At 53.0% G+C, this 22,645-nt stretch overlaps 1 protein-coding gene across 1 annotated transcript; it reads left to right on the forward strand.

Annotated features, from left to right (window-relative positions):
* Positions 1–6,137: 6,137 nt before the first annotated feature.
* EsH8_V_000032 (uncharacterized protein) lies at positions 6,138–21,196 on the forward strand (the record flags this gene model as incomplete). The annotated part of the gene is made up of 6 exons (XM_083272548.1): positions 6,138–7,171; positions 7,227–10,351; positions 10,406–12,522; positions 12,594–12,664; positions 12,723–21,006; positions 21,062–21,196. The coding sequence occupies 6 exons, from the start codon at positions 6,138–6,140 to the stop codon at positions 21,194–21,196; spliced, it is 14,766 nt and encodes a 4,921-aa protein (XP_083125263.1).
* Between the last annotated feature and the right edge of the window lie 1,449 nt (positions 21,197–22,645).

Here is a 22,645-nt window from a genome sequence, read left to right on the forward strand (position 1 = left end):
GTTGCCAGCATCGTCTGAGGCGGCATGATCGACCGACCGGCTCGAAGCTGGACCGCTGGACCCTCGGAAGTCACAAACGAGCAGACGGGTATGGTACATGCGGTCTCGTTCCACGCCCCAAGCTGGAGACCGCTGCGTCCACGTATTTGGAGGAGTCTTTTCAAATTGCAACATTCGGTTCTTCGCTCGAATGGGGCAACGTCGATGCCGCGATCCTGTCATTCTGCCGGACAAGGCCTGCGAAGGATCCTTGCAAGTCGTGCTTGGGGAGTAGGGTACCGGTGTAGCGCTACTCGGCTTAAAACAAGAAGCCATCCACAACGGACGCCTTTCCACATCCAGGGATCAGGGCCAGGGACAGAGTCGCAGCGAGCTGACTCCAGAGATGGGCTGGCTAGTAGGGGATGCCCCCGGAAAGTCTGGGTCTGAGAGACTGGGACCATCACTAAGCCCATGTTCATGGTACATTCTGTAGGTGTCCCTGTTCTGTATGGACGCAGGTCGCCGCGCATGTACATTGTGGACGCCGACCCGAGTCTGGAATTCGCCTCGGTCGATGCAGAAGTCGGATAGGCGGCGCTGCATGACGGAAAAAGAGACGAGCAACAGAGCTTAAGACGAGATGGTGGTGTCTAGCCTCAGTGGCGGCGGGCAACGGTCGCAGGACTTGGCATCTTGTTTGCATGTGCCGGGCCACATGTGGAGCGGACGGGAGGGATGGACCGGAGGCACAGAGGAAAAAAATAAGGCGGAAAATTGGAAGAAGAGAGCCCAGACGAGGGCACAGGTGAACTGTATTCCCAACGCGGGGGGACGTCGACTGGACCCTGAAAGGCTCAGCTCCTGCTCGCCTGAGGCGAGGTACAGACACTCCAGCGTCGGTCCAGCTGCTGTTTCCAATGTTTGGATTTCTCACCCCTGCCCCCGCAAGTGTCTATCACCGGGTCCTGGAAATGTTATTTTGGTGTTGCCCTTGTAGTGCTCCCTTCACGAGCCACGAGTCGCTTCGGGCGTGGCCGACCGTGAGTAGCAAGGGACATCGTGCCGTGCGGCGCATTGGGTGGAATGATCAATCGTGTTAGCCGTGCGCCTGGCCGGGCCAAAGCCGTCGGTTTACGAGAACTTCTCGCCGACTGCTTCCAAGATGATGCAGATCGATGGGACTAACTAGCACGACCCACTCCAAATTGGTCGCGATGCAGAAATCAGACGGGCACCAGATGCAGAAAGACAACGACGTGGGAGGCAGGTGTGCAGGGAGGGAGGGGGTGCGACTTGGAAGGGGAAAGAAACGAGAGGGAAATTTTTCATTAAAAATTTCCATGATGGATGGTTTGGGTGCCGAGTGGAGTTGAGCGGGAGGGGTCACGAAGCGATTTCGGGGTTATCTTCGGATCTGATAAGATCAAAATCTCTCAAGGTCTTTTTGTAGGTATGCAGTACCTCCTAACTCGTCCCGGGCAAGAGGTAAAGGCCCGAAGGAAGGAGCCGAGCTTTTCAGAACCCCCAAGGCAGAGCTACTGCCTCAGGTACAGGTGTACAACACAAAGTACGTATCAAGACGTACACGTACACTACAGGGAAGGCAGGGGAAGGGGAAGGGAAGGGGGAGGGCAGGAGCATGGGGCGGACTGGAAGTGGCGGCAAGAACGGTACGGCACGGTACTATATTGTACTGTACTGGACTGTGTCTCGCACTTGGTTTTGATTTTTCTCTTGCGTCTATTCCCCTCGTCGTTGATCAGCTCCCGAAGCTTTCAAGGAAGCATAGAAAGGAAGCCACAAAAATAAAGGCCAAGCCATGGCAGGACGCAGGCAGTGTCGCAGACGCCCAGCTGGGGCGCTTGCGATCCAATGCGATGTGGAGGCGGCAGGATCACTAAGAAACATGAGTCGAGGACTTGCAAAGCTTGCTCCGAGAGCGGGCAGAGGAGCCAGGGGTTCACGAGAAGGCCTCGGGAATGGGGTTCCAGGATGTGGGCGCAAGTACAGATACTGCGACCAGCCGGTTATACAGGAACTACTAGTTTGTGCGAATACGCCATTGCGCGCAAGCACAAGCAAGGTATCCGTAGCATCGAGAGAGGGCCTCAGCGCGCAGTAGCTTGAGCCCTGGGGACGGACTTCCAATGCAGGATGAGGTAGGTAGGTAGGTACTTTGCTTCGGCGAGTATCCATACTGGAAGGGCGCTATTTAGTGTAGTGTACGCAGCACTTGGTGATGGATCTAATCTGACAAGATGCGGAAGCCTCCTTACCTGACCCATCCTGGTCGCTTTGGCGAGGTGATGCACTCTTCCCTTTCCGTGCGAAACGGCCATTAATTTGCCCCGTCTTTCTCTGGAAGCGAGCAGGTCTGCATTACGGACACTACACTAGGTACCCTCAGGGCCGGCCGAGGGTGTCGAGTGAAGCCGAACGGAGATCGGACGCAGCAATGCCGAGTCGGAGCGTGAGCGGACGGGGTCTCGCTGTGAAGCCCCCTCCCCCTCGCTCCCTTCCTCCCTTCCCCCGGGCTCCTTTGGCGGATGCGATTCATTCCCGAGATGGCTGGGGGGGGGGCTCGCTTTGCCGAAGAAGAAAAAAATAAGTAAATAAAGGTACAAAGTCTTGGAATGGTACAGGCCAAGGGGATGCCTTTTTTGCGTCGGGGCTTGCGGCGGTGGACACTTTGCGGGAATTTTTGACGCCATTGGCATCATTTTTGCCCGACTTATCTGATGATCTGATTATCTAAATCTGATAAGATCCGGGTCTAATTAGGTAAGGCGTACGTACCTGCTGAATTAGGCCCAGTGACGATGCCACGATGGCCCCAGCACTTGCCCTTAATGGGCCCCTGCCAACGGGCCCTTCCCCTGTCGCGTCCTTGCACTTGGCACCCTCTTCCCACTGACACCCACTGGCGATCATCCACTGGCGTGCGTGGTGAGGGACAGGGCCGACGACGCACTTGCACTTGGTCGAAGGAAAGAAAAATTCGACACGCCCACAAGGGCGCGGCGTACCTCACCTCATGCGGTGCTGTGCAGCGCGGTGCAGCGCAGTTCCTGCTGTACCTGCTACCGCGACCAAGCCCGAGACGAGTCCAAGCCACACGCAGGGCGGGGGACAAGCACATGCTTTGCTGCACACGACAGGGAAGGTGGGAAAATTCTTCACCTGGATTTCCACCCCCCGCCCGTCATCACTCCGCTGCCCCATTTGCACACCACCTCGCATCTCGTCTCGCACCTGGCACCGCGCATACAGCCAAGGCCAAAGTCCTAAGTCCAAAAGCCCACAACACCTCGCCCACCACCACCACCACCACTACCAGCACAGCACCCGGCACCCATCGGCCATCGACTGCGTCTCAAGCCCGCTCTCTCTCTCGCAGTCCCTGCTCTTGACGCCCAAGTGAAAAGTGCCATTGTTTCGTCGCGCCCCACGGCTCCGATCCATCTTCTTTCTTCTTGGGCCCAGTTTGATCCATTCGTCATGGCTGCCACATTGGTGGCATCCACCGACATCATCCAAGCGCCCATCTCATCCCATCTCATTCCATCCCATGTCATTCTATCCCACGCCGTCCCTTCCCATGCCACATCCAATGGTGGTCATGACTCCCATCGAGGGGAACCGACAGGTAATGGAGCTGACATCGACGGCCTCTTGGGATCGGGACGCCCCGCCAGTTGTTGACTGAGCCAGCTCCCAGGACGTGGACGTGGACATGAATGTGTCCTATGAATGAACGGTACACCGGGCCTCACAAACCTTTGGTAGTAGCACTTTGGCTGCGCGGTAAACCGGTGACTTGCTGCCTTGCCTTGCCTCATCTTGGTCCTGTTCTTGCTCATCCCGTACCCACAATCATCGCGTACCACAGCAGAGGCGGCCCTTAGATCGCTTCCGATCGGGGGGGACGGATAGTATCCAAAGGCAGTCGTCAATAAGCGCTACATACGCCTAAACACTGCTGAATTACGTACTGCCATCGACTCAGTCCACCCCCACATCTGAGCCATGCTCCGCCCACCTAGGTGTCCCGACGATGCACCACCACCCCTCCACGTAGACGGGCCGGAAAGGTGACACGACACGACCTCACAGCTGTGATGGGGACCCACGATTGGACCGCGAGGCGGTTGTCATTGGGTGCCTTTCTTGGGAACGCCACACACACATACACACACTCTCCTCTCACACACACTCACACTCACACGTACTCACTCACACGCTCTCACACACCAACTCCCCCAAGCGAGCGGCGTCAATATACTACGGCCAAGTTCGCCTACGCGCGCACATGGAACCATTTTCAGCACAGACTTCCTTCCGTACAGAGTATCCCGTCGGGTCAAGCTTACTGTGGACGTCACACCAAGTGACCCAGACAGGGCCCCAGGCGACATCTAGCCAGCCAGATGCCGTCTTTCCCACCACCATCTCATCGTCTTGGCCTGAGCCATGGTGGTTGAGTGGCCCCCCCAAAAAAGAGCCCCGCGCCGTGGGACCGCCGTCTGAATGGCCTCCAGAGGAAAGTGCTCGGGGACTTTGCCGCTTCTAGAAACCGTTGTCCGGCAGTCAGACGAGATCGGCCACCCGCCGCAAACACGGACGAGCACGATGCGGATCATGGCGTGGCGTCTGGGGGAGAATGGCCTGTTCTAGATACACCATCAGATCTCTCCGTGGTACTATGTACACTGCAGCAGAATCCCCCGGCTCGTGGTTGAACCCGACACCAAGAACAATTCGCGCCGTCAAACCACCACCTATGATGGAGGGGATATAAACAGGCGACCTAAGCTTTGAGGCAGACAGTGAGGAGTCGATGCTCCTCGCCTTGCCAGAGACCGTCGCCGCATGGGAAGCATAAAACCACCTTCCCTTCCAGACCGGCGACTCGGGCAGCGGCAACGTCGCTCCAGCCGATTAAATACGGATTGGGATGCATGTTCGATTAACGGACTCCACGGGGCACAGCAGCTGTCAGGAGCTAGCTTTGTCCAACCACGAGATCGGATAGGGCTGCCGGCCATCGGCATGCCGTGCAGGCTTGCCACTGCAGCGGTCGCCGTCCATGTAGGCTGTTTAGGCCGCACGTCCGAGTCGGACATGCAAGACGTCCAAGGAATGTCGTCCATGTTGGAGTTGCTAAATAGAACTGAACGGCCCGCTGAAGCTTATTTCGCAGCACCCGTGCTTTTTTCTTGCCAGTGACTGTCGCGGCGAATTTCAAGTCATGACGCCATAAGCGCGGATTTGCCCCTCAGGACCTGGGATACCCCTTTGGTGTGGTTTGAAGGAGCGCGCAGCTTGACCAGCCCAACCCACCAGTCCAACTGACCAAGCTGACCGGCCAGGTAATATCCGTGTTAGTCGCCCATACGGCCAACACCTGACGACGCGGCCGCCCCATCAGCCACTCCAGCATCCGCCGCAACGGAGTCGCTCTCTTTTGTGTACTGCAAGCGCAGTGGCTTGTTAGTCTAGGCTGCTACTGACTGAGAGAGGGGGGGAAAAACCTCCGCCGGCGGCACTATAGATCACCAGAGTTCATCTTCTTGATTTACGGCGCCTCTCTTCCCTGCAACGCCTTGTTAGTCGTCCCAGGAATTATCAGCCGTCGGGCATACGCACAGGTCACCATCTACGCTGCGCACAGGGCTGTGCTAGCCGTCTCTTAACAACACGCCGTCATCGTCCACGAATGAACGATCTCATATTTCATCATCGACACACACAGCTCTAGCGACCCTACTGCATAGCGTTGCAGAACTGCTCGACGCATCGCGCCAGCTGAGTAATTGCTGCAATCTTACAGGTCCGGCAGGCCACAGCCGACCCCGTGTCAACCCCTCGCATGCCCCCGTGGCTTGTCACTGAGCACCCAATTAAGGAAACCCGCCGTTGCACAACCGGATTCGTGAATCATCACTTGTCTTATTGGACGGAGCGCTCTTCAGCGCGTGGTCTCTTTGACCTCGTCCTGCAGGCCCAACTTCATCTGGGCCTGGGCGCATTGACCGTTGTGCCGTTTTCGTTGAAAAGAGGGCCCCGACTAATACGCGAGTACCTTTTTGTAATGCTAGGAACCAACATAGAGTGCTACACATCGAACCACCTTCTCGAACTCTGCAAGAGCTCCCATGGATCAGCTCACCAACTTCGGAATAGCATCTTCGCCCAAAGACTCTGCCAACATGGACGACAACAGGCCAGAGCCTAGGCTCTCGGTTTTGAACCCCCACCCAAAGAGGATCGCCGGTCCTCAACTGCTCCATGAGCTTGTGCAGATCACTTCAAATGAGTCGCTGCCAGCGATTCACTCACTGGATAGCCATGGAAAAGAGTCAACATGGTCTTATTCGCAGCTTCACCGCGCCGCGGATGAATTGGCCACAAGAATCTCTGCAGAGAACATCTCGACAACAGGAGACTTTGTCGTGCCAGTTCTCATACCCCAGTGTCCACACCTTTATATTGCGATGCTGGCCATCCTCAAAGCTGGTGGTGCCTTCTGTCCGTTGCATCTGGATGCACCTCCCGAAAGAGTAAGGTTCATTCTTCAAGATGTGTCGGCAAAAGTCGTTGTTGTCAGCCGGGACATGATCTCCAAAATCCCACAAGATGACGATGCAGAAAGAACCATCATCGTAGTGGATGAAGAGGAAGTTCACGGATTACCACAAATAAGATGCAATTCAAAACAGGAGACAACGCCTCAGCGTCTTGCCTATGTCATGTACACATCTGGCTCCACTGGCACACCTAAAGGCGTTGGTGTATCGCACGATGCTGCGACTCAGAGTCTCCTGGCTCACGACCGTCATATTCCGAGTTTTAGGCGCTTTCTTCAGTTTGCCTCGCCAACTTTCGATGTATCCGTGTTCGAAATCTTCTTCCCCCTTTTCCGAGGATCTACTCTAGTCTCTTGCGATCGCGGTCGTATGCTCAATGATCTACCAGAAGCCATCAGGACTTTGCAAGTTGATGCCTGCGAGTTGACACCGACGGTTGCTGGTAGTCTTCTCCGCTCACGGAAGAACGCTCCTTGCTTGAAGCTTCTCTTGACGATCGGTGAGATGTTGACGGAGCCCGTTGTCCGGGAGTTTGGTGGCAGTGAAGAGGCAGAAAGCATATTATGGGGCATGTACGGACCAACTGAAGCTGCAATTCATTGGTAGGTTTCCCTCCGCAAGTAGCCATTGCAGCGACAAATTACTAACTTCATGCAGCACCCTTCGGCCGCAATACCCCGGAGACTGTCCTTCCTCGAATATTGGCTTCCCCCTGGACTCAGTCTCGTGTTTTGTCACTGCAATTCCCGAAGAGGGCAGTCCGTACGATTTCAGAATCCTCCCACTTGGAGAGCCTGGAGAACTCGTTGTTGGTGGTTATCAACTAGCCAGTGGCTATCTTAACAGGCCAGAGCAAACGAGTGCAGCATTTATCGATACCCCGTACGGCCCCGTTTATCGCACCGGGGACAAGGCAACAATGAAACCAGATGGAACAATAGAGTGCCTTGGAAGAATATCTGACGGCCAGGTCAAACTGCGTGGTCAGAGAATTGAACTCGGTGAGGTGGAACAGGCAGCGATGCGCACCGAAGGATGCCACAGTGCCATCGCCATGGTTATTGGAGGAATTCTCGTTGCATTCTGTGCCTTCGATGACGACTCTAAATCAGAGGACCAGGCTGAGGATGTCATCAACACTTGCCGCAAGTGGTTACCTTCATTCATGGTTCCCGGCAATGTCGTTATCAAGACAAGCTTTCCTCGGTTGCCTTCAGGGAAAGTGGACCGAAAGCAACTAAAGAGCGATTACGCAATATCAACAACTCCAACGGAGTCTCATAGCACCGCGCATCCCGAAACGAGTAATCCATTGGAGCGAGAAATATCAGCCATCGTATCGGACTGTCTCGGGTTCCAAGTTTCATTATCGGCACACCTCGCATCGTCAGGGATAGACTCTCTCAAGGCAATCAGGCTTGCTTCAGCGTTGCGGGAAAGGGGATTTCAAACGTCCGCGACGGATGTTCTGCGGTCCAAAACTCTATCTGCCTTGTGCACCACACTTCAAGCAGAAAAATCCTCCTCAACACCAAGTCAAGAAGACGCTCCGATAAGCGGTGCAGATTCGGCCGAGATACAAATCAGCCAAGTGCTAGAACAGCATGAGAATCTCGCACTGTTGCAGAGCGAAATTGAACGCCTCTTCTGGTGTACACCGCTCCAGAACTCAATGCTTGCAGAAACGTCCGTCAACTCTCAAGCATACTGCAACTGGATCGAACTGGAGTTCCCTCCAGATATTACTACTCAAGACATTGAGAAGTGGACACATCAAATCGCAGAGAACAACTGCATTTTACGCTCAGGATTTGTATCCTTTGGTCGAGGTTTTTCTCATGTCACCTTCCGCCAATTGTCTCAGTCTGCTATCCAAACCGTTGATCAATTTGACCATGAATTCCAACTGGCATCTGACGAAGACTATCTACGCCCACTTAGAGTCCAAATCCGAGATGGTAAGCAAAGCAAGGGGCCGGTTGCACTGTTCCAATTACATCATGCTATTTACGATGGATGGTCTGTCGATATGTTGGTTGAGGACTTTTCTGCTTTGGCAGCCGGTCGATCCCCAAAGTCGCGGCCGCAATACCAGGATGTGGCCAGATTTTACACCGATACGACAACCCAGAACTGGATGGACGAGGCACGTAGTTTCTGGGCTGATCACCTGCTGGGTTGGCAACGGCATAATCTACCACGCCTGATGGGCCGTCCCCCCAAAAGTCGTGGGGTTCAAACAAATATCAAAAAGTTGAACATTTCTCAAAGTCTTCTGGACGAAACTGCCCGGAAGTTTAGCTGCCATCCTCAGGTTCTTTTCCAGGCTGGACTTCTTTGGCTCTGGGCACACGTACAGGGACAGACCGATGTTGTCATTGGTTCAGTATCTTCAGGCAGAACCATCCCAGTGACGAATATCGAGCGTACAATGGGGCCTTGTATCACAACAACGCCGTTGAGAATAAACCTGGCTGGGCTCACATCTATTGCTGACATTGTCCGCGACATTCACTCCACCAACCGCCAGGTTTTACAACACGGTATTCTTCCATTGACCGACATCAAGAAGATTGCAGGGGTGAACCCTGGAGAGGCACTATTCGATGTGCTTTTTGTTTACCAGGAGTCTCTTTACAGCCAGCAACCGCAACCGGGCAAAGTGCGAGAGATTTCTCACCAAGACTACCTAGAAACTAGTCTTCTTGTTGAGATTGAGCCTTCTTCCGAGGGGCCGGTTTGTCGTCTTACCTACCATACAGATGCAATCTCTACAGAGCACGCTGATCTGCTGGCAGAGCAACTTGAGTCAGTGGTGTTGCATCTCCTTCGCCAGCCTCATAGCCATATCAACACTGTCGGGGAGTCCTTCGCTCCGGAATTGACGTCTGTCTATAACACAAACCCCTCGAATCTCTCTACAATCCCGGATTTGGCGGCCACTTTCGAGCAATCAGCGAGTGCCACGCCCTACGCCACAGCGATACAGTTTGCGAATGCCCTTCAACACGAGGCCGTTGACACCATCTCGTACGGTGACCTCAACTCCCTGGCCAACAAGATTGCACGTTGGCTTCGAGAGCACGGCGCGTCAGAGGGCGGTATTGTAGGTCTCATCATGGAAAAGTCGATCAATCTTTATGCAGCAATGCTTGGAATCCTCAAGGCTGGCTGCGCATATTTGCCTCTTCTGCCAACCACGCCAACAGAACGAACACGGGGCATATTGACGCAGGCAGAGATAAAAATTTGTGTGGCCGATGTTGAGATTTCAGCCGCTTTGGGAGATCTCGCCAACTGCATATTCATGGATATCCCGTCCATTGACATGTCCAGCAACATGGACGAGAACATGTGCTTGCCCTCAAATCCATCTCGACCAGCATACGTCATCTATACTTCTGGAACGACAGGAACCCCCAAAGGCGTCGTGGTCACCCAGGAAAACATCGTGAGCAACCTTGACGTACTATCCAGGATATACCCTCACAGTAACGGTTCCCGTTTCCTGCAAGCATGCTCACAGGCGTTCGATGTTTCCGTTTTTGAAATTTTCTTTGCCTGGAAGGTTGGCGCATGTTTGTGTTCTGGTTCCAATGATACCCTTTTTGAAGATTTGGAGGAAGCCATCCGATTTTTGGAATGCACTCACCTCAGCTTGACGCCAACGGTGGCTTCTTTAATTGATCCTCGCAATGTACCCAATGTGGAATTCCTCGTCACTGCAGGAGAGCCCATGACCGCCGTCGTGGCCAACAAATGGACCGGCTATCTATACCAAGGTAAGTTTCCTATTTGGCTTTGCAACTGTTTTCGGTAGGCTTACCAAATCACAGGATACGGACCGGCCGAAACAACAAATATCTGCACAGTCAGAAAGATGAATCCTGGTGACTTCATCGATCATCTTGGATTCTCGTTTGAGAACACTTCAACATTTGTCCTTGGGTCTGGAACCACTCAACCCGCCCCCATCGGTTGCGTTGGTGAACTCTGCTTCGGAGGCGACCAAGTCGCAGCAGGCTACCTGGGTATGCCAGAGCTCACCAAATCGAAGTTCCTCGACCATGCACAATTCGGCAGGATTTATCGATCAGGCGACATGGGCCGTATGCTTCCCGATGGGTCTCTGATGGTACTCGGTCGAATGGACGATCAACTGAAACTGCGCGGACAGCGCATCGACACTGGGGAGATCAGCAGTATTCTCACCACGTCTGGTCTTGCGACTTCGAGCGCAGTCGTCATTGTGAATCGCGAAAATTCGTCCGCATCTCAGCTGTCTGTCTTCTATGTTCCCGCCCAGTCCACCCACGCGGAATACAAGACATTGCCGATTGACGGCAGCTTGGTCGAAGCAAACAACTCTCTTTTTGGACTGCTTCGGTCACGCCTGCCTGCCTACATGGTACCCAGCTACTTGGTTCCGATCAGTTCTGTGCCGTTGACTTCAAGTGGCAAAGTTGATAGAACCAAGCTGCAAATAGCTTTCCGCGATTTCAACCGGGACTACTTGGACCTGGCTGCAGGCTCCCTACAGAAGCAAGATGACGAAACTGCCTGGTCCGAAGAGGAGAAGGCGATTGAGGCAGCCATTTCGCAGGTTCTTGGCGTTTCAAAGGATGAAATCACTCGATGGCAACCATTTGCTGCCGTCGGACTGGATTCAATCTCCGCCATTTCCCTCGCCAGGGCCTTGCAAGGTGTTTTCCATCGCAGGGTGCCCGTGTCGATGATTCTTCGGGCCGGGAGCGTTGCTCGCTTGGCGCAGGTGCTCTCCCAAGCGACTGAAGCAGCCCCCGCCCCCGCCATCAGCACCGCAGCGATTTTCCCTGAAGATTTCGTCGATGAAGTGAAGAGAGATTTTGCAGCAGAAGGAAAGGTTGTCTCCGCGGTCTTGCCCTGCACACCGCTGCAAGAAGCCATGCTTTCCTCGACGACGGGTTCATCCTACTCCAACCAGATGATCTTCAAGATACACGTCCCCGAATCAGACATGAAAGGGTACTGGGAACAAATGTGTCAACGACATGGGATTCTTCGGACATGTTTTGTCACTACAAGAGACTCTCGACATGCCGTAGCACAGGTCGTTCTCGAATCTTGGCCAGTGCCATGGCACACTGTAGAAGCAAGCAGCCTGAGAGAAGCATCCGAGCAAGTCGCACAAGAACTTTCAAGTGCGCTGGATTCTGCGCTGGATTCGAAGATACCGCCGTTGTCATTTTCTGTGTTCAAGACAGGATCCGACGTCTTCTTTTCATTCGCCTGCCATCACGCGCTTTACGATGGTGTGGCAATAGATGTATTGCTCGCGGAGGTTGAGCAACTCGCAACTGGAAAGAACCTCGACGCCCCAATTGACTACGCACCCATGCTTCTCGAAGTCCTCAACTTGCCGGACGGCACAAACGACTTTTGGAAGAGCCAATTCGAAGATTTCCGGCCCACGCAGTACAATATTTCCTCCAAGTCCCCGTCAGCACCTGGCGAAGATTCGACCACTGTCGTGACGAAGCCGCTGGACATAACACTTAGCCAACTTCAAGCGATAGGCAAGGCATCAGGTGTCTCGACATTGTCGTTTTTCCAGACAGTGTGGTCGGTTCTCCTGAGTCTTGTTTACGAAGAGAGAGACATTTGCTTCGGAAACGTCATGAGCGGCAGAGCGTCGTCGCTAGATGGCATTGATCGACTCGTTGCGCCATGTTTCAACACCCTTCCCGTAAGGGTTGAAGTGGCGCCGCTAGCCCAGTTTATGGCTTTGCTTAAGAAGTTCCAAAATCTAAACCCTCGACTGTTGGAACATCAATACACGCCCCTGCGATCGATTCAACATGGAGCCTCGAAGAGCGGCAAGCAGCTTTTTGACTCTCTCCTTCTCCTGCAGCAACCCCAGGCGGAGCGACTGTCTTCCGTTTGGGAACTAGTGGAAGACAACGGAACCATGGATGTGAGTCTCTGCGTTCACAACCATACCGACAATGATCTGGTAGAAAGTAACCTACTAATTGGAATTTGCAGGTGCCTCTTGTTTGTGAGCTGATCCCGAATCCTCGCAGCGATTCTATAACTGTCAAGTTGCACTCAAACAGGCATGTTCTCATCACGCATTCTAAACCATATTAGCTCATGCGCTAATTACAGACACAGAAAAAACGTGACGCAAGAGACTTTGCTTGGACTAGCCGAAGTATTTTTGCAACTTGCTTCTAGCATAGCTACCCATCCCGCTTCAAGCATACCAACACGAGATAATCTTGCATCAGATGCAAGAAAAGCCTTGGAAAACATTGTTGTGGAGAAGATTTCCGAGCAATTTGACCACCCGGAAGCCGAAACGGCGGCTGATGCGGAAGAATGGAGCGACGCAGAGAAGCGCATTCGTTCAAGTGTGGCTGAACTATCAAAGGCTTCACACTCGAATATCGGCAGAAACACATCCATTTTCCAGCTCGGCTTGGACAGCATCAATGCAGTTCAACTCGCCGCTATGTTGCGTGGTCAAGGCTTGGATTTGTCTGCCTTGGACGTCATCGAATTCCCTACCTGTGCGAAGATGGCGAGTCGTCTCGGGAACACACCCTCGCAGGAAACTGCACCTTACGACTTCACAAAATTTGAGCTACAAGTGGATGACTCTTCTTTGGTTCATGGCGTTGAGAAAACCCTGCCTTGTTCGCCATTGCAGTGCGCCATGCTCAACGACTTCATCCAGTCCGAAGGGAAAGACTACCTCAACTACATGTCTTTTGCACTCAAAGAAGACATCTCCCTGGACAGGATCCGACACGCATGGGACACCCTGTTCTCTTCTCATTCAATTCTGAGGACGGGATTTGTGCCCAATCAGCACCGGGATGCCTCATTTGCAATGGTGCAATACGCACCCGAGAACTCGCAGCTCCCACTCACAGTTCCCGACAACGGTGCGGAGCCATTCAACGTCACAAAATGGAAGCTCGACACTGCGCACAATGTTTTGCGGTCGCTGCAACATCCACCGTGGGCTCTGGCTCTCGACAGTGGTCATTCGAGTGTCACGATGCATCTAGTTATGCACCATGCCCTCTACGATGCCTACTCTCTTCAGTTGATCTTGAGGGATTTGGGGTCTCTTCTCGCGGACAAGTCAATATCAAGCCACCCACCCATCGAGCAGGCGCTCTCCAAAATTCTGCAAGCTTCTGTCAACACCGCTGGGTCCCAAGAATTCTGGAAACAGAAAGCATCGGAAGTTGTGGTTAATCGCTTCCCGACTTTGACACCCCTGACAGAAAAGTCCCCGGAGCTACTCGTGGCCCAAAAATTGGCCGGAACCAGCTTCACCAGCCTCACCGACAATGCGAAGCAAGCTGGGTTCCCGATACAAGCCCTGCTAGAAGCGGCCTTTACGCGGGTTCTTTCGGCATATCTCGGTGAAGAAGACGTTGTCTTTGGTGTTGTCTTGTCAGGCCGGCTAGACGATGAAACGAAGGACGCTGTCTTCCCGTGCATCAACACGGTTCCTGTTATTGCACACAACAGACAGTCAAACTCGGAACTTCTCCATCAGATGTTGGACTACAACAATCAGCTCCTCAAGCATCAAAATGCACCTCTTGCACAGGTCCAACGGTGGCTCGGATACCCGAACACAAGAGTGTTTGACACATTGCTTGTCTATCAGCGGATGCCGGATGACAGTGCCCCGGACTTCCCGTGGCAGACGATAAGCGACGAGGGCAACTTGGATTATCCGGTATCTCTGGAGGTAGAGCCGCTTATGAGTGGAGATATCCAGTTGCGGCTTTCATTTAAGACCGACGTTCTGCCCAAGACTCAAGCATCCTATCTGCTTAACCAGTTTGACGCTGTGCTGCAACATCTCGCTCAAAACCCGCACGAAAACGCAAACGACTTGTGGACCAACGACCCTTCTATCTTCTCCATTGTTCCTCCGCTAGAGCCTACAATTCCCTCTGAAGAACAGTTCTTGCACGGCTTTGTTGAGACGAAAGCTCGAACACACGCTGGAAAGGTTGCCTTGGAGTTCGTTACCGGGTTTGACGGCGAAACTCCGATATCGAGGCAGTGGACCTTCCGCGAGCTCAACGAGAGGGGAAATCAAGTCGCGAATGTCCTGGCACCGTACGCAAAGGTCGGGAACACCATTGCCATCCACTTCGACAAATGCCCAGAGGCCTGTTTCTCGATCCTCGGTATCCTCAAATCCGGCTGCGCTTTCCTGGCCTTGGACCCGTCGGCGCCGAAAGCGAGAAAGGAGTTTATTCTCAAGGACTCTGGCGCCCTTGCGCTGCTGACCGATATGGACATCGACTTCACTGTCGACCAGCCACTCATCCATGTTGATGATGCCCTGCTTGATACTGCATCGCAGCATTTCACTTCCCCCGAGTCTCTCAGTGTGCAGGATAACTCGTACTGTCTGTACACCTCTGGCACCACAGGAACGCCAAAGGGGTGTGAGATTACCCATGAAAATGCTGTGCAGGCCATGAAGGCATTCCAGAGGCTATTTGACGGGCACTGGGATGAGACATCAAAATGGCTACAGTTTGCCTCTTTCCATTTTGACGTCTCGGTATTGGAACAATACTGGAGTTGGTCCGTGGGAATGATGCTAGTTGGCGCGCCTAGGGATCTCATCCTCGACGATCTTGCCGGCACAATCCGTCGCCTTAACATCACCCATATCGACTTAACGCCCAGCTTGGCGCGTCTTCTTGACCCGTCAGAGGTTCCAAGCCTTTCAAGGGGAGTCTTCATCACCGGAGGAGAGGCACTGAAGCAAGAAATCCTCGACGTCTGGGGCCCCGTTGGCGTCATTTACAACGCCTATGGCCCTACTGAAGCCACAATCGGAGTCACTATGTACCAAAGAGTACCACAGAACGGCCGTGCCTCCAACATCGGCAAGCAATTCGACAACGTTGGGTCTTACGTGCTGCTCCCAGGAACCGACATCCCAGTCATGAAGGGCGGTGTCGGTGAGCTGTGCGTGTCCGGGAAGCTTGTCGGCAAAGGATACCTGAACCGACAGGAATTGACCAACGAACGGTTTCCATACCTCGAAAAACTTGGCGAGCGTGTCTACCGCACCGGGGATCTTGTTAGATTATTGCACGACGGGTGCTTTGACTTCCTTGGCCGCGCCGATGACCAGGTCAAGCTGAGAGGACAGCGCCTCGAGATAGGCGAGATCAACCATTCCATCCGCACTCGAGTTTCCGAGATCAGCGACGTCGCCACTCTGGTCACCAAGCACGGAAGCCTGGATAAAGACCTGCTGGTCACGTTTGTCAGCTGCAAATCCACAGGCTCATCAAAAGACGAGCTCCAAGTTCTCAACGATGCAAACACTGCCGCCCTCGTCCGTTCCGTCCAGAAAGCCTGCAGAGATACTCTTCCAGGATACATGGTACCATCGTACATTTTCCAGGTCCCACGTATCCCTCTTTCTCCCAACAACAAGGCAGATATCAAACAGTTGAACCAATTGTTCCGCACTCTTACACCTGAGAAGTTGGTCCAGCTGTCGCCATCCGCCAGAGCAGCCTCCGAGCCAACCAATGAAATCCAGAGGCAGGTCGTGTCAACAATGCAAGAGTTTGTGGGCGAGGATGCCGGTGTTTCTTTGTCGAGCAACATATTCGACCTTGGCGTTGACTCCATCTCAGCTCTCAGACTATCGAGACTACTACGCAAGAATGGATTGGCAGGCGCATCGCCCAAGATCATTCTGAGGAACCCGGCCTTGGTTGACTTGGCCGAGGCCCTCCAGCAGAGTGATTCTTCAAAAGAGACTAGCGGCGTTCAAGAGGCACGCCAGCTCATCCAGGCTTTTGGTCACCGATACCGATCTCTATCTGTGCAAGAACTTTCACTTGTCAATGATGGAGACATTGAATACGTTGCACCATGCACGCCTCTCCAAGAAGGCATGCTCTCCAGATTCATGTCTGATCAGGACGAGGGGGCCTATTTCACTGCATTCCGTCTCAAACTCGCCCCGGCAGTTTCCATTGAGAAGCTGAAGCGTGCTTGCGAAGCACTAGTACAAGCCCACGCGATTTTGAGGACCAGCTTTATCCAGACGCCTGCTGGATTTGCGCAAGTTGCTGTCAAGACCGCGGAGCTGTTATGGAGAGACCTGCGAGGCCACACCCCCGCTGAGGTCGAGTCGCAGCTCTCGGGTGCCTTGCAGAGCTTAATACACCAAAACACGAAGAACGTTTCCAAGCCGCTGGAGCTGATCGTAGCTCAGCTAGGCGACGAGACAGTGCTTGTTGTCCATATTTTCCATGCCTTGTACGACGGCACGAGTTTCGAGGCCATGCTGCGTTGGGTCTCCGCAGAGTATTTGCACAAAGAACACGAGGTGGCACCGTCGTTTTTGGACACCCTTGCACACGGCCCTCTGGCAAATTACGACGCAAGCCGCCAGTTCTGGGTTGAGCATCTGAGGAGTTGCTCGTTCGACACCCTTCCCAGACTTCAATCTGGGGACTCCGCAACTGTGATCACAAGAACGAAGACGTACTCGGCACGCAACCTGGAGACTCTACGCAGATCACTTAACGTTACTCTGCAGTCAGTCGTCCTGGCTCTCTGGACGTCGGTATTCAAGAAGCATTTCCCGGGCAATACGGCGACTGGAGTAATTGTCTCTGGTCGGTCCATTGACATGGATCAAATTGAGAACACCATCGGGCCGTTATTCAACACCCTTCTTTTCTACGCTGGAATCAAGGAGGGGGACACATGGCTGTCTCTGATCCAGAAATGCCACGAATTCAACACCGCGGTGCTGCAATTCCAACACGTGCCTCTGCGAAACATACAGAAATGGTGCACCAAGTCGAGAGGCCGCCATATCTTTGAGAACCTTTTCGTTTTCCAAATCGAATCTACTCGTCCGGCAGAGCCATCCGGAATGTGGTCCATCATGGATGACTACAGCGTATCCGACTACCCCCTGGCTTTTGAAGCGTCGGCAACCCCCGATGGCAAACTGCGGGTCCAGATCGTTGCCCACGCAGATGTAGCGGACGAAGCGACTATGAATTCCCTGTTTGAGGAGATCGACGAGGCCATGGTTGACGTGACATCAAGAGGTACCCATTCTTTGCCTGTCACCGAAAACCCTTCACGAGAAGCCTCGACAGCTGCGTCGCCGCGAACACCCTTGACCTCTAGGCCCGAGTCCATCGACGGCGATGCAATGACGGACCACGAGCTTGACCTAAACATATCAAGTTTCAAGTGGACGCCGACGGCTCTGGCCTTGAGAAAAGAGATTGCTGCGCTGGCAGGCACTTCCGAAGACAGCATCACCGAGACCATGGCGCTTCTTGAGCTGGGGCTTGACAGCATTGATCTCGTCAAACTTTCTGCTCGGCTCAAGCACAGCGGCTACGAGCTCACCTTGTCTCAGCTCATGCGGTCGCAAACAATTGAGTCCATGTCCAAGATCCTGAGAAACAACACAACATCTTCGACAGAAACTAGTCAGCAATCCGGCTTTGACGATCTTAAGAAGAAGCTCCGGGAAGCTGTCGAATCAACTCAGTTTGATCTTCAGGATGCGGAAGCAGTCCTGCCGCCTACACCGCTCCAGGAGTCTATGGTTGCCGATATGCTGCAGTCAGACTTTGGCCAGTACTTCAACCATGATGTCTTGGAACTTGCGGATGGATTGGACATCGAAAAGTTCGAAAAGGCTTGGAAGCAAGTAATTGAGCGCTCGCCCATTTTGCGAACAGTGTTTGTTCAGATTGAGGACCCGACCTTGGAGCAGACATTTGCGCAAGTCATTTTGAAGTCCAACTTCCCCACGATAATCAGGCAGCACGAGACAAATCAGGCCGACGTGCAAAATGTTATCAACAAGCACACAAACAGCGCCCGAACCGCGCAAGGACAAGCCGAATTACTCCAACTCTCCATTGTTTCCAACGAAACCAAGTCGCTCCTTGTCCTTTCTATTTCACATGCGCTCTACGACGGATGGTCTCTGTCTCTGCTACACCAAGACGTTGCTGCAGCCTACCAAGGCCACCTCGGCGATCGCCCGGCGGTTGAGCCCTATCTCCATGGCCTTGTCAAGACGCCAACAGACCAGGCTAGAAAATTCTGGTCCCAGTACCTTTCCAACACACAGCCATCACTCTTGTCCGAGAGACAGCCTACGGATCAATTGTCTAATTCAGTCACGCACAGGACTGAGGCTGTATCGAGCTTCAAGCAGGACCAAGTGACGGCGTTCTGCAAACGCCATGCCATCAGCCTACAAGTTTTGGGCCAAGCCTGCTGGGCTTCAGCCCTTGCGACCTTGCTTCAGACTCTCGAGGTCACGTTCGGCGTGGTCCTGGCGGGACGCGACTCGGAACAAGCACAGGATCTCATGTTCCCGACGATGAACACGGTGGCGGTGCGATGCTTCCTCCACGGCTCGACAACGACCTTCCTGCGCTACCTGCAGGAAACCACGAGCGACATTGTGGAGTTCCAGAACTACCCTCTCCGAAAAGCTCAGAGTGTCGCCGGGGGACGGCTTTTCAACACTCTCTTCATCCTCCAGAAGAACCCCGAATCAGGACCCGAAAACCCTGTCATGAAGTCTGTTCAGGGCTCATCTGCAACGGAATTCGCAGTCTGTGCCGAACTTGAAGTTACTTCAAGGAGCCTCATCTGGCGCATTGCCGGCCAGGACACATTTGTCTCCGAGAAGATGACGCATCAACTGCTTCATCAACTCGACAGGGCCCTGCAGTACATTATCGAGACGCCTGATGCCAATCTTCTTCATTTCGAGGGCGACGATGTTTCCATCTGCCGGTTGCCATCATTCCAAGCAAGAAAGCCGACACCCTCGACAATTTCAAAGCCGCCAGTAACAGAGGGTGCAAAAGAAACCGAATGGACAAACACGGAAAGCATTATCCGAGGGGTGCTCTCTCAAGCCGCGGGCGTTGAAGTCCAGTCCATCAAAAAGTGCCACACGCTGTATAACCTGGGGCTGGATTCCATCAGCACCATCAAAGTCTCTTCAATACTCCGGAAGGCGGGAATCAACCTCGGCGTCCGCGCTCTTTTGACCGCGAAATCGATTGAGGAAATGGCACAGCAGGCTCAATCCAGGACCGGCGGCAGTGACGGCAACACGCCCGAAAGCCAGCGCACCAGCGCCTCCACGTACAAACTGCCAGACTCAATCGATACCGATGCACTACTGCTCAAGACTGGCCTGATCAGAGACCAAGTTGAGGAGATTCTGCCTCCACTGCCGATGCAGGTCTACATGGTTTCTGCCTGGCATAATGCCCAAGGACACGTTTTCTACCCAGACTTTTTCTACCGTCTCCATGGACCAGTTACCGCGAGCCAGTTGGAGACGGCTTGGGCAGCTTTGATTGATTCCGAGCCGATTCTTCGAACCTGCCTCATCGCGACTCAAGAAAGGTCGCTCCCATTTGTGCAATTTGTTCTTCAACCCGGATGTGATGGGCCACATAGACACATCATCTTCAACGAAGACATTTCTGCGTCAGTACAGAAACCGGAGCAATCCTGGCCTCAAGTGCGACTCAGTGCCAAGAACACAGACGAGAAAACTTGGCTTCTACAGCTGAGCATCCAGCACTCGCTCTACGACGGCTTTAGCCTTCCAGGGGTGATGCAAAGCTTCCTATCAAGAATTCAAACGCAAGTCCCTGTTCAACCACTCAAGTTGGATTCGTGGAAATCATTCCTTGCGTCACACAATTCTGACGATGTCAAAGAACGAGACAGGGCGTTCTGGACAAAATACTTGGAAGGGGCTTCTTCAGCAGCTCCTCCAAATACTGCAGACGCGTCACACTCTATGGATAGAATCTCGGTTCTCAAGCGTTCTGCCGTCAAAGAAGTCACCCAACTTCAGGCAGCTTGCTCCCAAGCAGGTGTAGGCCTGCCGGCACTCTTTTTCGCGGCAACAGCAAAGGCACTTCGGCAAGTTAGAAGCGAGCCGTCTTTGGCCGAACCAAAGAATGTCGTCTTTGGTATCTACTATGCCAACAGGACCTTGGCTGAAGGCTTGGAGGGAACGTTCCCCACACTCAACTTGATCCCGCTCAAAGTCCAAATTGAAAGGGACGCCGATATTTTCCAGGTCGCCAAGAAGGTGCAGGAGGACTTTCACCTCATTTCATCTCACGCTACCTCTGGGCTCTGGGAGCTCAAGGACTGGACCGGCGTCGAGATTGATACATTTGTCAATTTCCTCCATCTAGGCGACGAGAATAACGAGGTGTTGAAGCAAGGCGACCTATCCCTCGAGTCTGTCTCTGATTCAGAGGAAGTAGGGGAAATTGCAAAGAAACTCGCCAACGATGGCAGTTCAGCGAACTGTTCTCCACGCTGGCTTGAAGATAACGCGGTTCGGGACGCGTTCCCGGTACGTACCCCTTGACTCTGGAATTGATCGAAGCAAAGACTAACGCCGTTTCTAGGATGCACTGGATATTGAAGCCTCCATTAATGAAGGCGGCATGGATATTGGAGTCTTTGGATCTTCATTGAGAGTCTCTTCGGCCACAGCCGATGAGTTGATTGGGCTTCTCAGCGGTGTTTTGGGGGCTTTGTGAAGAAGCGCGTCGTGACGTTGATTCTGTGTGGGTTAAGAAAATGCATCTTTCTTTTTTTCACGGGCGTTTTGTTTGTTGCTTGAAGGCATTTTGCATTTCTCACATATTGGAGACTATTTATTGTATTTAACTGCCAGCACTTTACAATTGCATCGCTACATTTTGTGTAACATCATCTAAATTTGCCAGTTGGAGGCATATCTTTAAAACCCCAACTAGCAACTAGGCCGTCGTATGTTCTTTTTTACACGATGCATCCATTCTATGTGTTGTTGTACATATATGATACATGCTCTACTGTTCATTCTGTACCTCTTTGAATACTTGATCACCGCCCGACGAACCTTTGACAAATATCTTGTCAAGTTTTTGTGTAATACATACAATGCTCCGATTGCTTAGTCCGTCAGAGGCTTTAAATATGCAACCTTTCCAAGCTCAGATAATGCATGAAGACGGTTTCTCTGGTGGTCAGGAGAGGCGAATAACTAGAACACCTTCCTCATTGATAGAGGCTTGGTAATACAAATCTGCGAGTGAACGTCTGAAGAAGTAACTCCATCAGTCTCGTGAAAGGCGGCTTGCTTTTGTGGCTATGTGTGTTTGGTAATGCGGTAATTAAATGAACATCCCATGAACAGAAGAACCAATAGCATTAGCGCAAGGACTGATGAGTTCCCAAGAAAATCGCGTTTCCGTTGGTCTCGAGTTCGAGAGATTTGCCTTGTGTGAGGGAGGTAACCGCCTTCTTGAAAGAGATGGTAACCATTACCCACAAACCAGCATTCAACAAAAAAGACCCAGTAAACATAAACCTCAAGCAGAAAGTCCCATCAGATTTCTGTTTAGCCAAACCACCGAATCCCGTAAACGGTCCTTGGCCAGTAGCCGACGCTCAGGTCGGGCGGGGAGGTTTTGGTTAGTGCAAGTCATGTCGGATATCAAGCCCTGATCGATAAGGTCGTCCCATTGCGTCGGCGGGCGATCCCCAATGAGGAAGGTCTGCGGCTGCCCCTGCGCACAGGCATCATCTGCCGAGGCCATCACGCAGACAGGGTGCATGTCGCCCCTGCACCCCGTATCGCTGGCGGCTGCCCTTTTGTTCCCTTGGACTTTGAATCTGGGGCCGTGATATCTGGAGAGGCAGAGAGGGGTCAACTGGAGACGGGCGGCAGTCGTGCGGAGGATGCTCATCCTTTGCGGTGTTCCTGGCCTGATCCCGCGCCCGCTTGCACACAAATGCGCAGCTGCAAGGGCCCGTGAAATGCTTACATCTGGCCACACGCTCCTGTTTCTAGAAAGTGATACCAGTCTTCGAGATTACTACCTCCTTTATCTGTGCTTTACAGCAAATAAGCGCTCTCACCCTTGCGCCAAGATGCCTTGTTTTCTGCCCAAATCTCTATATTGCGACGCTGGCAAGGCCAAAGATGGCAGCTGAGCATCTCG

Source organism: Colletotrichum jinshuiense, chromosome 5 (genome assembly GCF_051148585.1).
Source record: "Colletotrichum jinshuiense chromosome 5, complete sequence".
Lineage (NCBI taxonomy): Eukaryota > Fungi > Ascomycota > Sordariomycetes > Glomerellales > Glomerellaceae > Colletotrichum > Colletotrichum jinshuiense.